This window comes from Odocoileus virginianus, chromosome 4, assembly GCF_023699985.2.
Source record: "Odocoileus virginianus isolate 20LAN1187 ecotype Illinois chromosome 4, Ovbor_1.2, whole genome shotgun sequence".
Classification (NCBI taxonomy): domain Eukaryota; kingdom Metazoa; phylum Chordata; class Mammalia; order Artiodactyla; family Cervidae; genus Odocoileus; species Odocoileus virginianus.
This window is the reverse complement of record NC_069677.1, coordinates 82,327,730-82,342,647: the sequence shown is the minus strand read 5'-3', so window position 1 is coordinate 82,342,647 and position 14,918 is coordinate 82,327,730. Positions and strand designations below refer to the sequence as shown.

At 56.0% G+C, this 14,918-nt stretch overlaps 2 protein-coding genes across 2 annotated transcripts in view; one reads left to right on the top strand and one right to left on the bottom strand.

The window, feature by feature from the left end:
- Positions 1–1,953: 1,953 nt before the first annotated feature.
- The window catches only part of TSPEAR (thrombospondin type laminin G domain and EAR repeats), a 161,733-nt gene continuing 148,768 nt past the window's right edge, over positions 1,954–14,918 (top strand). Inside the window, exon 1 of the mRNA XM_070466865.1 lies at positions 1,954–2,533. Within this exon, the coding sequence (XP_070322966.1) occupies positions 2,449–2,533 (85 nt within the window). The 5' untranslated portion in view covers positions 1,954–2,448. The remainder of the gene's footprint in view (positions 2,534–14,918) is intronic.
- On the bottom strand, positions 9,714–10,860 carry LOC110125836 (keratin-associated protein 10-8-like). The gene has a single exon (XM_020875159.2). It carries the CDS (start codon positions 10,810–10,812, stop codon positions 10,045–10,047), a length of 768 nt encoding a protein of 255 aa, XP_020730818.2. The 5' UTR covers positions 10,813–10,860; the 3' UTR covers positions 9,714–10,044.

Sequence of the window (14,918 nt, the reverse complement as noted above, 5' to 3'; positions counted from 1 at the left end):
GGACCTGGCCCAGGAGCAGATAGTGTACGGTCAGCTCTGCTCCCTGTGCAAGCGTGCCGGGTCCTCCCAAGTCCATCTAGACTCGCCATCACATGCTGAGTGCTCTTATGTTCTCAGAGATCTTTGCAAACATCCTTAGAACAGTGGTCATTAAATACCAAAACATGGCATATTCCTGAGGTGTGTGTGTGTCTTTAAATTATTAAAAACCATCAAGGTTAAACAGTCTGCATAAGGGACAGGTGAGTTTAACAGAAAAACTAGGGGATTCTGTGATATGCTCTTGGAACATGAAGTTGTCATTTCAAATTCCCCTTTATCTGTCACCGCTCCCCGTTTTTCCTGGAGAAAGCATCAGACGTGGTTGGAATATAAGCCTCTCTTCCAAGCTGAACGGCCCCAAAGAGAACTGGACACACAAGAGAGAGAGATGGTCGGCTGGCATCAGAGTTAGGTGGGATGTGTTTGGGGACACTCTTCGGAGGTTTTCTATGCTTTCACTTGGAGGCAGTTAGGCGACCCGAGTGGGCAGGCATTCCCAGGAGGGAAAATCCAACCATGAACCATTCCAGCAGGTTCTGAACAACCACAGAGCAGGGTCCTGCTGTTTTTTGCACATGCTTGTGTCTAGTGGGTTCTTGGGACACGCCCCTGTGATGTGGGAAAAAGTGATTTCCACAGTGCATGAGCCAGGGAAACCCGGGATAGAAGACTGCGAGGCTTTCTGTGTTGCCGAAGCCTCAGAGGCTTCCACTCATGGGTGCTTGCGTGTCCCCAGGGAGGGCCCTAGTCCCTCTGTGTTTGCTGTGCCCCTCAAAGCCCATGTGCTTGACACAGGTTGCAGAAATTCTGCTTCCTATGAACTAAGCCCACCACATATCTTGGGTCCCTGCCATGCAGGGCTGAATAGGCACCTTGGACAGAAGGAGACAATTCATTGCATCCATGTGACTTTGCTCAGGATCTCATAGGACCCAATCTGGAGAAGGACCTGCTGAGCTTTCTCTGGGTCCTGGGCTCCTGGTCCTGTGACAGAGCAGGTGTAAGAGGGGGCTTGTGGGATTTCCTCAGGCAACAGGAATTCCTGTGATTAGGACGTAAACCACCTGTACGTGGACAGACAGATGGAGAAACAGATGGAGGGACAATCTCTGGAGTCACAGGGACTATTTTGTGGGAAGCGCCTTTGGCATGGGCTTCCCAGGTGACACTAGTGGTAAAGAGCCCACCTGCCAATGCAGGAGACATAAGAGACGTGGGTTCGACCCTGGGTTGGGAAGATCCCCTGGAGGAGTACCTGGCAACACACTCCAGCATTCTTGCCTGGAGAATCCCATGGACAGAGGAGCCTGGCAGGCTATCGTCCATGGGGTCTCTAAGAGTCGGACATGACTGAAGCGATTTAGCATGCTTTGGCATATTCTTTCTCCATCTCCCTCCTCCTCTCTCTCTTTCCCTCCCTCTCTTTGACCCCATTTCTCTCTATGCCATGTCTCTCTCTCTCTCTCTCTCTCTGTCCCTCCCGCCCCTCCCCACAAGCCCTGACCCCAGGCTCTGTTCGCCCCCACAAGTACCTTCTGTGTCAGACTGGCAGCCGCCCAGACCTCGGAGCTGGGGCTTCCCAGGGACAGCTTGGGGTTCACAACCAGATCTCTGCCTCCTAAACAAGAAAGGGGTGCCTTTGGGGGCCTGGGAACTCTCTCCCCTCCCCAGTCTGTCCTTGCACACTCTCGGAGGGGTTTCAGAAAGTATAATCACGCCTAGAAACTGTCCCGCCTGGAGCAGGTTCGCAGGTCGACTGTGGCTTGGGGAGGTCAGAGCCCAGAGACCAGGAGGAGAGGAACCACCACCTTGCCCCTCCCCCGGGACGCTCCTGTCTCCTCATTAGCTGTTCCCTTGAATGACTGACTTCCCTCCGGAGGGAAATTCCTGAAACCCAGCAGTTGACAAACCCACACACCCTCGGAAGGCTGGGCACCAGATAAAAGCCCTCGCAGGAGCCGGCCTCCTGGACGGCCACTGCGGGCCCAGGGACCGCCCGCCCGGCTGCTGCCTCCTCCCAGCGGCGGCCGACCTCAGTCCTGGGCTCGGAGTCTGCACCGGGAGACACAGGTCCTGGGAGTTTTCTGGTTCGCTCTCAGCCGTCCCGAATGATCTATTTCTGTCTTTCCTTTGGGAAGAATGCGCTTTGCCAATGACTAATCGCAGGCCTACCGAGATGCTATCGGCAGGGCAGGACCCCCGCCCGGGGCGGAAATGAGGAGCTAGAGCTGACTGCAGCCCGACGTGCCAGCAGCACCTGCGCCGGCCCCAGGGATGTGGCCGCCACAGTGACTGCCGGCCGAGGTCGCCGCCAGGGCCGAGCCACGTGCGCAAGGAGCCGGCGGCTGCCTCCCCGGCGCGGGCGTGCGCGGAGCCGCTGGATGGAGCTTGGGACCCGGGCCCCTCATGTCTGCCCTGCTGACTCTGTGTGTCGTGCTCCTGCCCCTGGCGACCCCGGGCAGCGGCACCCGGCAATGGGAGCCCTGCACTGGTGAGTGGGGGAGGGGGGTGCGGGTGGGGGTGTGGCGGGCTGGGGGTCTGGAGGGGAGCGGGCAGGCCGAGCTGGGTCACCGTGCGGAGCTGGCTGTGTGAACTGCAGCACTGGGACGGGAGGAGGCAGAGATTAAAGGGAGCAGCAAGCCCGGCGCTCACAACAGCAATGCCAGCAGGGTGGGGACTCCTTTCAAAGACCTCGCCGCCCCCACCCGAGGCCCTTCACAGGTACCTACCTGCTGGGCCTCCCGAGAAGGCCTTACACCTGCTGGAGGAATGAGGCCTGGCAGCTGGCAGGTCCGTCACCTGCCCCGGACAGAGAACCCAAGGCTGCTCAGTGCAGTCTCCGTGGCCGCAGTCCCTTGAGATGCAGAATGAGTGATGACAGCCCCTAGCACGCTGACCCCTACCCCACCCCCAATCGGGGAGCAGAGTTGGAGGGGAGATTCCACCCTCTCCTCCTTAGAAAGGGCACCTTGACCTGTCAGTGACCATGACCTCATCATGCCTTTCTGGAGTTTCTACCGAGAGACTTTATTGATCAAACCTAACACTGAACAACAGAGTAACAGGGAGAACAGACCTGGAAGCCAGAGGCCGGGCTTCAGGAAGGGGAGTGAGTGATGGTGGCTGTGGGAGAGCTATGGAGGGTGGTGGTTTGGCCGGCTATAGTCGAGGGCAGGACGGCACTGGGATGGCTTGTGTGAGGCTCTGGGTTTACTTTCAAGTATCTGGTCCTGGGCTCCTGGAACCCTCTCTGGTCCCTGCATGTTGTGGCGCTTTGCTCTGATGGCATTTGGCTCCCAGTGAAGGGACCATGGCCCATGATGTCCCCCTACCCCCGCAGTATCCCAGTGTTTGGAACGCTGACCCACAGGGGAGGGTCCATAAAGGTCCTCAGCCCCCCATTCCTCCAGGGAACAGCCAGATTGTGCAGGTGAAGAGGAGCAGCCCTGGAGTGGGGGTGTCAGGAAGGACTGACTGAAACCCGGGGCTCCAAGTCCCCAGGCCCCTGCACCTGCCACAGTCAAAAACTCAGAACATGTGATTTGCAAACCACACACAGGCCAAGCCCACCTGCAACCCTCAGTCTCTGGCTTAGAGCATGGAGGACAGACCTGCATGCAGGTCTAGGGTGCAGGGGTGAAGCACCCGAGCCCGTTGTCCTGAGCACTCGGTGTCTCCCTGGTGGGTGAGTCACAGACGTGTGTCTTCATGTTCCCTTCAGCGCTGGGAACAGAATCAACCTGCATAGTAATAATAAAGGTTATTTATAAAGCCCGCCCCCTCTCCCCTGAAGGCATGTTGCAGATAGTTAAAAGATGACCCAGTTATAAATACCTCAAACCAGGGAGGAAAGATAAAAGTCAAGTAAATAATATTGAGCTAAATTTGGAACGCTCCCAGGACAGTTGATAATGGCCAGTCAGGACTCAAATCATCACTTTGATCGAGTTTGGTTTTGAAAAGCACAGGAGTTTACACCGCAGGGTTTGTGTGGGGTTTGGGTTTCACTTTCCCTTGGCCTTTGTTCCTGGGTCTGTGCCTGGGAAGTGCTGGGGCCTTGACTGCATGCAACCCTGTGACCCTGGGTTTGAAGTCCTCTGCCCCTCCACCCCATCCGAGCCTGTGACCCAGAAAGAGCAGCCTCTTACAGGAGGTGGGGTGGCCAGATTTGCTGATGGGAAAATTGAGGTCACATCTCTGCCCAGAGTCTGGTGGGCAGACCCTCTGATAAGGGCAGGGGCCTGGGGCTGGTCCTGCTGCACAGGGGCATCTGAGGACAAGTGAAGTGTCGTAGAGCCTCAGCCAAGATGGAGAGAAGACCCTAGCAGGTGGTCAGCATGACCGAGGCTGTGGAGGGCAGGGAGTAGGGGCAGGCTGGGAGACCGGCTGCAGCTGCTGGAGCGGCCTCAGGGTGGGAGGATGAGGCGGGTCTGCAGGGGCTCTGGGCACACATGGGGTGTGTGGGGTGAGCTCCCCTGGGATGAGTGGGTCAGGCAGGATTCGGGGCCTCCCTGACCCCAGAGTCAGCCTGGGTTTTCTGATGCTTAGACCCCTCCCCTGGTTCCCCCAGTGGGGCCAGCTGCCCTTGGACAGATGGTGAACCATGACTGTAAGACTCTACTAGCTCCCATACCGAGTCCACAATTCTGGGGGGTGTAATGCGTGCAGTGCCAGCAAAGTGGCTGGGTGTGTCCTGCGGGGACAGCTTGGTGGCCTGAATTCTAGACCAGTGCTCTCGGTCAAGGAGTGACCAGCAGCTGTGGCCAAAGAGCCTGCTGTCCACCCCTAACTCAGCCCATCCTCACCTGGTGTCGTCTCCACGTGGACTGGAAAGGTGGAGGGGTTCAGTGGGAGCCATAATGGGGACAGCTGGACCCCAAGGCTGGGTCACTGGTGGGTGTAGGGGGCAGGGCAGAGAGAAGGGGGTGGAGTGGGAGTTGTCCAGGGGCTGGACTTGCTGTGAGGTGTCAGAACAGCATCCCCTGTAATCCCGGGAGTAGTCAGAGGCGGCTCCTTGCCTAGGACTCAGGGCCATGCTGAGGTGTGGGTACCTGATGGATCTGGCACCCGCAGCACCCCCTCCCTCCTTCACTTGCTCGACACCCCTGCCAGGGAGGTGCTGTGCCCCAGGCTGCGAGCTGGCACACCAGTATGCCGCAGCCCTGCCCGGCACATGGACAAGGCTGTCAGCGGACGTGGGGGACCCCAGGGCAGGCTGTGGGTGGGATCAGACCTAGGATCTGGGGTGGGGCGCATCCCTGGGGCTAGAGGCAGTGCCCAGGAGAGGTAGGGCACAGGTTTGTATTATAGAAGCTAGCTGGGGTGTGGAACCTGCAGGCCAGCAGGCAGGCAGGCAGCTCAGTGAAGGGCATCTGGGGGTAGCAGGAAGCCCTCCCTGCCCCGCTTCTGGCAGCTCGCAGGAACTCTCCCACCCTGTCTTTTGGGCTCCTTTAATGAAAATGCTGCAGGAAGTGAGCTGGGGAATCCTCTCGCCTGGTGAGGCCCGCAGGCAGGTTCCTGGGAGTCAGTGTGGTTACAACACCCCCTGCTGGGCTCACGTGGCAAGGCCATCTGAGCAGCTGGCAGTCTGGGAGCTGCAGCTTGCTTCAGGTCAGGGACCTCTGTCCACGTGGGTTTGGCCCCCACCCCACCCCACCCCACCCTCTGGTGCTGTGACCACCAGGTTGCTTGGGAATAGCCCCAGCCCCAGGCCAGCGCCTGGTTCAAGAGCAGCCTTCTGAGCCCCACAGCCCAGGTGACCCCAGGAGCCCACATGTGGGACCACTCCGCATGTGCCACAGGGAGGGGAGGCTGCCTAGCTCAGTTGTGAGGGGACCCAGGCTGAAAGGTCCACCTCACCTGCTGGACAGTTTTGCAGGGCTGGGGGGTGGCTTGCAGGTGGGGACAAACTGTCAGCCTGACACCCATTTCCTTTTAAAACATTCTCAACCATTAAGCTAGGACATTGCACAGAAATTAGGAAACAAACTTTATTCATTTTTGCAATGGAACCTCATACACAAAGAGTCTCACCTGATGGCAAAGTGGGTAAAGAATCTGCTTGCAATGCAGGAGACACAGGAGACACAGGTTGGGTCCCCTGGAGGAGGGCATGGCAACCCATTCCAGTATTCTTGCCTGAAAAATCCCATGGACAAGAGCCTAGTGGGCTACAGTCCATGAGGTCACAAAGAGTCGGACATGGCTGAGCCACTAAGTAACATAGCAACAACATATACTATACGCTGCTTCTACGGTTTTGATTTTTAAGAGTAAATAATGGATTTCCAGGAGGCCTTTTTCCAGGACAAAATCTAAGAAGCCACCATTCCGAGTTTTGGGGTCTGGCTTTGTTTCCAGCTGGAACCCTGCCCTCCCCACCTGCCTCATTTCCCCCTCCCCTGCCCTGTGCTCCTGGGTGGATCCTGAGCTCCAGGCTTAGAGGGGACCTCTATGTGGGTGTCGGGTAGGGTGGGAGGGCGGCCACTTCTCTCCGTGTCCTGAGGGTCTGGGGAGTGCGGGGGGCCCTCTGTGTCCTAACCCCGCATTTCTGCCTGAAGGGAGCAGGGGCAGAATGTGGCTCAGCCAGAGCACTCTGGGTGGGAGCTGGGGGCTCCGGAGCGCCTCACCCTCGTCTCACCTCTCAGCCATGCCTACGTGCTCCTACCCCCAGCTCTGCTCACAAAGCCTGAAAGCTGGTCCTTCCAGCGGCGGGTCTTGGTCCTGGGAGCACCTGGGGCGCAGGGTAGGGGACCCCTGTGTTAGCTGCTCACTTTTCATCCCGCCCCCAGGTCGGGGCACTGCGCTTTAGGGAATTTGTGGGGGTCTCCAGCAAATCCAATGTAATGAGCGTCTCTGGCAAAGTCAGGGATACTTACTCACTGCTGGGAGGAGGGCGAGGGAAAGGAGAATGCCCCCGCAACTTCCTCGACGGTGACCCCGCAATGGGTTTGCAGCCCAGTGAGCCCCTCCACACCGGCCTTGGGTAATGGAAGGGGGAGGGGAGGCGACCCCAAAGGCCAGAGCTGCCCACCTTTGGGCCCTGCAGGGCAGGGTGGGGGCCACCGTGCCGGCCTCAGCGTTGCCTCTGCAGGCCTGCCTGGGCTGCGGGGCGTGAGTCAACCAAGGGCGTCATCCTATGTCGAGGGGAAGGCGGGGTGCGCACCTGTATGTGAGTGTGCGTGTGTGAATACGTGTGGGTATTAGTGTGTGAGTGTGTGCGCACCTCTGCGCTGCTGGGAAGAACTCAGAGCACAGCCGCCTGGAGGTGAAGTTCGGTTGTGGTTTTGGCTCCACGCAGTTCCCTGGTTTCTGCAGTGGCCCGGCGCGTAACCAAGGGAGACGCGATACCCTTCCAGGCCACCACCCGGCGCAGGTGGGCTGGACAGTGGGGCCTGGCTGGGGCTCACTGTTAGTGGTATCCAGACTCAGGTGCAGACTCCTGGGGACCCGACTCCGGGAACCCCTGGGCTGGGCGATGACCCTCCCTGGGACAACGCGCTCTGCGTGGTGTGTGTCTGGGGTGTCGCGCACTGAACTTGGGGTGCCCCAGGGAAAGGTCAGTGGTGACTGGCTGCTGCCGCTGTACACAGGTGCTCTATCCCTTAGGCAGGTGGCTCCATCCAGAGTTGGGGGTTGGAATTCAGCTGCCGTGACCTTGAGTGAAACTGGCTGCACCTTCCCTTTCAAAACTAACCCAGAAGCAACACTCCCAGTGAAGGATGTGCCCGGTGTTGGCAACAAATGGGACTGTCTCCAGCTGAGGCGCCAGTTGAGGGGCCAGCATCCCTGTGCTCTGTCCAAATATGCACGAAGTTTCTGTCTCCTATTCAAATGAGGCTTGCTGCTCCCTCTTCTTAATGTCTTAGTGAGAAAGCCCACATCTTAGTTTTGTTGTTGTTTAGTACCTAAGTCGTGTCCAACTCTTTTGTGACCCCATGGACCGTAGCCTCGCCAGGCTCTTTGAGCTTGGGATTTCCCAGGCAAGAATACTGGAGCAGGTTGTCATTTCCTTCTTCAGAGGATCTTCCCAGTTCGGGGATGGAACCCATGTCTCCTGCCTTGGCAGGTGGAGTTTTTACCACTGAGCCACCAGGGAAGCCCCACATCTTACTAGTCAGTAGAAAAAAAAATTTTTTTTGATAATTGGTAGTGATCATGGTCTCTTCTTGCAATCTGGAAGATTACATTAATGTTAGTCACTCAAATGTGTCTGACTCTGTGTGATCCCATGGACTGTAGCCCACCAGACTCCTCTGTCCATGGAATTCTCCAGGCAAGAATACTGGAAGGGGTTGCCATTCCCTTCTCCAGGGGACTTCCCAACCCAGGGATTGAACACTGGTCTCCTGCATTGCTGGCAGATTCCTTACCATCTAAGCCACCTGGGAAGCCCGGAAGATTACATTAAGTGCATTTAAATATGTGTTTTTGAGAAGGGGCCTGTGGGTTTCAGTAGCTGGCCAGAGGAGTTGAGGCATACAGGAAGCTGGAGCCCCCAGTTCCCTGGTCCCTGGGTGGTTGGTGAAGCTGGCCAGATGGAGGCTGGTGAAGGCATAGGGAGGCCCAGGTGGGCAGAGCCCCAGGAGATTTCCTATTGCCGTAACAGCTGGGGAAGTTGATGTCTCACACCTTCTCCATAAGAGGGTCCCAGGAGACATGGGCAGGGTCCTGTGGGGCAGGGGGTAGGGGAGGCAGGATCAGGACCCTGCAGCCCCAGAATATAGGTAGAGGGCATAGGGTGAGTCTGTCTGCACCCATTTCCACTACCCAATTCCAGTTGCAAGAGGGCCCTACTCCCACTGACAGGTTCCCAGAAGATCCGTTTTGGGGAGGGGACAGTGGCACTGGAAAAGCCATCCCAGCCCTGGGAGTCTGGACCAGGGTCTCCAGGGGAGCCCATCAGAGGTCAGGTGATCTCTCTGACCTCCCCCTCCTTTGGGATTTCATGGCCTCCTGAGGGGAGCAGTGTCATGTCACTAGGAGGGTCATGTCAAGAGCTAGGAGGTGGCACTGGGGAAGGGGTGAGGAAGGGGAAAGCAGGTTAGCAGCGAGGGTCAGCTCTGGCAAACATGAGGGGCGCTCCAGAGCGCCCCCAGGGGTAGACCTCAGGCAGCAAGCCTGGGCCTCAGGACCTGGAGTGTGGGCCCTGGACGTCACGGACCCTCTGGCTTCCTCCCTTGAGCCCTGCCACACCCAGCCTGACCCAGGGGCTGGGGAGGGGGCTGGTCAGTGGTCTGTGGCACAGACAAGGCAGGCTGGGGCATTTGAAAACTGAATAAAGCGCCAAGTTTGAGAGCAGGTGAGCTGGAGGTCACCAGGAATGCCCCACTTCAGCTGTGTCCCAGGAGGCCCCACCCCTGTGGGTCTCAGGCTGACCAGGGAGAGCCAGATGGGGCCAAGGGGGCCCTCCTGCCAAGGGGCCCACTGGCCAGTGGTTGCCACCACAGTCTTGGTCACATAGGACAGACCCCCAGAGCTGCCTGGAGAGTCAGACGCAGGAGTCGAGGGCCAGGGGGACGACCGCAGTGGGCCTTAGAGCTCAACCCCCTTGGAAATGCTACAAAGACATGGCTGCTGAGGATGGGGTTACTTATGTCAGCCGGGAGGCTGGAGACAGTGACACATACGGTTATCTGGGAGAGAGGACAAGTGGAGGCGAGGATGGCGAGTTTATTTACTCAGCTCAAGACCCTCGTGGGAGGACGGTACACAGCACAGGAGGGGCAGAGACAGAAGAGAGCAAGGCCCCCAAAGGCTGGGGGAAAGCAGTGTCCGTGGCTGTTGGGAGAAGCCTGTGGACCCTCGGTAACATGGGGCTGTCTCGGGTTCATCTGGGCCTGGCCCAGAGGCTGCAGGTGAGCTAAGCCCTGCTTGTTGGGGTTTCAGGTCAGTGCATGTTCATGTAGGTCTCGGTCAGATCCTGAAGGGGACCAGAGGCTGGCAACAGAGGGGGATGGAGTGGCCCATAGCACCTGGGTGGCCCTGAGAGGATGTGCCAGGTCAGCAGCAGGGCTCCGGGGCTGAGGTGGGGATGCAGCAGGCTGGGCGGGAGCACACGGGCTGGCAGAGCAGGGACACAGAGGAGGCTGGGCGGCAGCAGCTGGGCTGGCAGGAGGAGGAGGGCACATAGCAGGCGGGGCGGCACACGGGGCGGCAGAGGAGGGACACGGAGGAGGAGGGTCTGCAGCAGGGAGATGGGGCTGAGCAGGGGGAGGCCTCACAGCACACGGGCCTGCAGCATACGGGCTCACAGCAGGCCTGCTGGCAGAGGGAGGAGCTGCTGCAGGCTGGCTGGCAGCAGGGGCTGGACTCGCAGCTCACTGGGGCGCAGAGGAGGGTCAGGCGGGGGGCTGGGGTGCAGCAGCTGGGGGCACAGTGGGAAGGCTCGCAGCAGGCGGGGCGGCACACGGGGTGGCAGAGGAGGGACACGGAGGAGGAGGGTGTGCAGCAGGACGAGGGGGCTGAGCAGGGGGAGGCCTCACAGCACACGGGCCTGCAGCAGACGGGCTCACAGCAGGCCTGCTGGCAGGGGGAGGAGGTGCAGCAGGAGGGCTGGCAGCTAGACGGCTGGCAGCATGAGGCCAGGCAGGAGCTGCTGCAGGCTGGCTGGCAGCAGGGGCTGGACTCGCAGCTCACTGGGGCACAGAGGAGGGTCAGGCGGGGGGCCGGGGCGCAGCAGCTGGGGGCACAGCAGGAGGGCTCGCAGCAGCTCTCTGGACAGTCATAGCTCAGGTCGCTGGAGCAGACGGACAAGGCGGAGGTAGCCATGGTGAAGGCGGTGGGGCTGAAGGAGGGTGAGGATGTGAGTGTGTGTGAGTGAGTGTGTGAGTGTGTATGTGTGAGGTGCTCAGGCTGCCGGCTTTATACTCCTCTTCTGTGTGTGTGTTGTCCCAACAGAGGCTCACAACGCGCTCCTTTCCTGGTTGGTGTTTGAATCTGGCTCCAGGGAACCCTCATTAGGGCTGCGTTGTTTTCCCAGGAGATGGAGGCCCAGCTCGTAAATGTCCTGCCTGTGTGTCGGGCCGTGCTGCTCCTGACCACGTGCTGAGTAGGTGTGGGAGTACAAGGCCAGGGTGGACCCAGCATGGGCAGTGGGGGCTCTTGGCCGCTGGGCACTCATTCTGGGCGCCAGGGGATTAGGGAATGGGACTTGCATTCTGGGCCTTGGAAGAAGCTCTTTACTGGGGCTTGTGGCCCCTTTTCTTTTGCGTTTGTCACAAGCCCCTGCAGATGGAGGGAGAGGGGTTACCTGGGTGGGTTCTGGCTGGGTGTGTCCAACTGCCCTGTTTTGGGCAAGGCTTGCAGGAAGGGCGTGGCCAAGACCAACAGACTTTGCGTCTCCAGGGGTGGGCTCATGTTTATGGGCGGTGGTCCCCATGCTCAGCATGTCTTGTTTCCACCTGCTAGGATTTAGGCGTCCCTGTGACTTGGGCCACATCGGGTGGCCCAGCAGAGGCTCAGCCAGGTGGGGCTGGGAGTGGCTGCCCCCTCCTCCCAAAGCTGGGCACCTGCTCCGGCTCCCAAGGATGGGTCACCCCTCCTTCTGCAAGACAGATTGCTGGGGCTCCTTCTGCCTCTCCTCCTGCCTCCTTGCAGACGTCCACTCAGACTCTGCCCCACCCTGCCCCCACTGCATCTTTCCTAGGAGATGAGCCTGGACCTCTGTCTGTGGGCTCTTGGGACACCCTGGTGGGATCACCGGTGGTCGAGGGAAGAGTCACCAAAAGCTGTTTGAGCCTGATGCTGCCAGGTTCAGCGGTCAGGGCGGCTCTGCGGGTGAAGGGTGGGGGAGGGGAGAGACAGGTGGCACAGGTGGCAGGGGTTAGCGAGGCCAGCATGCAGCTGGGATGTGACAGCTACCATGAAGGGGTGGGAGCTGGGGGTAGGGAGGCCCTGCCGAGGAGTCTGGGGTTGGTCAGAAAGGCAGGTTGACCCTCAATGGTGTGTACGGGGAGTGGTTGGCTGGACAGGAAGGTTTATTTCATTATTAATTGTTTTTATATCGTCATCTTAAGCCACAACACTTAGAAATTATGAATCTGTTTATCATGTACGTTTGCACCAGTTTCCCGTGGCTGCTGTGACAAAATGGTCAACACTGGATCATGTGAAATATCCAGACAGCAGAATTGTATTCTCTTACAGTTTTGAGGCCAGAAGTCTGAGAAGAGTTATAATGAGCTGAGATCGGGGCATCCTATGGCCGGAGGGGAGGGCCCTTCCTGCCTCCTCCAGCTTCTGTGCCTCTGGGCATCCTGGGCTTGTGGCTACTTCCCTTCAGCCTCAGCCTGTCTTCCCGTCCCCTCCTCCTGGTCAAGAGCCTTAATCAGCAAGTTGCAGTCAGTCTGCAAAGTTCTTTTTCCTCCCAAGGTCATGTGCACAGGTGTGGGCTGATCCAGAAAAAGCTTCTGGGCTGTGGTTGCTGGGAGGCTCTGGGTCAGAAAGGGAGCTCCAGGGGTCTGCTCTCCGCTCTTCCCGCCTCCATTCACCTTCTCTCCATCTTCCCGCACACGCTTCGGGAGCACCCAGGGCGCAGGTAAAGGCTCAGCCCTGCCCAGGCAGCCTAGCGTCAACTCTCCTCTGCTGCCTGAAACTCTGCTGCCTGCGCTCTGGCCTCGAAAATATTTATTTACTTATTTATTTTTGCTTTTTGGCTGCCCCCTGCAGCATATAAGATCTTAGTTCCCCAACCAGGGATTGAACCCAAGCCTCCTGCTTTGGAAGCACGAGGTCTTAGTCACTGTGAAACCAATTGTTGTCATTTCAGGGGGCCTCTGAAGAGCTCCGGTATCATAGTCCTTTATGTGTCAGGGCAGAGAAGCATTCAGTGAGAGAATGCTTTTGCAGAGAAGCATTCAGTGAGAGCAAAGTGGTAGATAAGAAGTGGCTTATTAGAATAGGCTTCCCTGGTGGCTCAGATGGTAAAGAATCCACCTGCTATGCAGGAGACCTGGGTTTGATCCCTGGGTCAGGAAGATCCCCTGGAGAAGCGAACGGCACCGCACTCCAGTATTCTTTTTTTTTTTTCTTTTTTTTCCATTTATTTTTATTAGTTGGAGGCTAATTACTTTACATCATTACAGTAGTTTTTGTTATACATTGAAATGAATTAGCCATGGATTTACATGTATTCCCCATCCCAGTCCCCCCTCCCACCTCCCTCTCCACCCGATCCCTCTGGGTCTTCCCAGTGCACCAGGCCCGAGCACTTGTCTCATGTACCCAACCTGGGCTGGTTATCTGTTTCACCCTAGATAATATACATGTTTCAATGCTGTTCTCTTGAAACATCCCACCCTCGCCTTCTCCCAGAGTCCACAAGTCTGTTCTATACATCTGAGTCTCTTTTTCTGTTTTACATATAGGGTTATCGTTACCATCTTTCTAAAGTCCATATATATGTGTTAGTATACTGTAATGGTCTTTATCTTTCTGGCTTACTTCGCTCTGTATAATGGGCTCCAGTTTCATCCATCTCATTAGAACTGATTCAAATGTATTCTTTTTAAAGGCAGAGTAATATTCCATGGTGTATATGTACCACAGCTTCCTCATCCATTCGTCTGCTGATGGGCATCTGGGTTGCTTCCATGTCCTGGCTATTATAAACAGTGCTGTGATGAACATTGGGGTGCACGTGTCTCTTTCAGATCTGGTTTCCTTGGTGTGTATGTCCAGAAGTGGGATTGCTGGGTCATATGGCAGTTCTATTTCCAGCTTTTTAAGAAATCTCCACACTGTTTTCCATAGTGGCTGTACTAATTTGCATTCCCACCAACAGTGTAAGAGGGTTCCCTTTTCTCCACACCCTCTCCAGCATTTATTGCTTGTAGACTTTTGGATAGCAGCTATCCTGACTGGCGTATAATGGTACCTCATTGTGGTTTTGATTTGCATTTCTCTGATAATGAGTGATGTTGAGCATCTTTTCATGTGTTTGTTAGCCATCTGTATGTCTTCCTTGGAGAAATGTCTGTTGAGTTCTTTGGCCCATTTTTTGATTGGGCCATTTATTTTTCTGGAGTTGAGCTGGAGGAGCTTCTGAATAACCAACAAATCATAGAAGAAATCAAAAAAGAAATCAAAATATGCATAGAAATGAATGAAAATGAAAACACAACAAACCCAAAACCTATGGGACACTGTAAAAGCAGTGCTAAGGGGAAGATTCATAGCATTACAGGCCTACCTCAAGAAACAAGAAAAAAGTCAAATAAATAACCTAACTCTACACCTAAAGCAACTAGAGGAAGAAGAAATGAAGAACCCCAGGGTTAGTAGAAGGAAAGAAATCTTAAAAATTAGGGCAGAAATAAATACAAAAGAAACTAAAGAGATCATAGCAAAAATTAACAAAGCTAAAAGCTGGTTTTTTGAAAAAATAAACAAAATTGACAAACCATTAGCAAGACTCATTAAGAAACAAAGGGAGAAGAACCAAATTAACAAAATTAGAAATGAAAATGGAGAGATCACAACAGACAACACTGAAATACAAAGGATCATAAGAGACTACTACCAGCAGCTCTATGCCAATAAAATGGACAACTTGGAAGAAATGGACAAGTTCTTAGAGAAATATAACTTTCCAAAACTGAACCAGGAAGAAATAGAAGATCTTAACAAACCCATCACAAGCAAGGAAATCGAAACTGTAATCAGAAATCTTCCAGCAAACAAAAGCCCAGGACCAGATGGCTTCACAGCTGAATTCTACCAAAAATTTAGAGAAGAGCTAACACCTATCTTACTAAAACTCTTCCAGAAAATTGCAGAAGAAGGTAAACTTCCAAATTCATTCTACGAGGCCACCATCACCCTAATTCCAAAACCAGACAAAGATGCCACAAAAAAAGAAAACTACAGGCCAATAT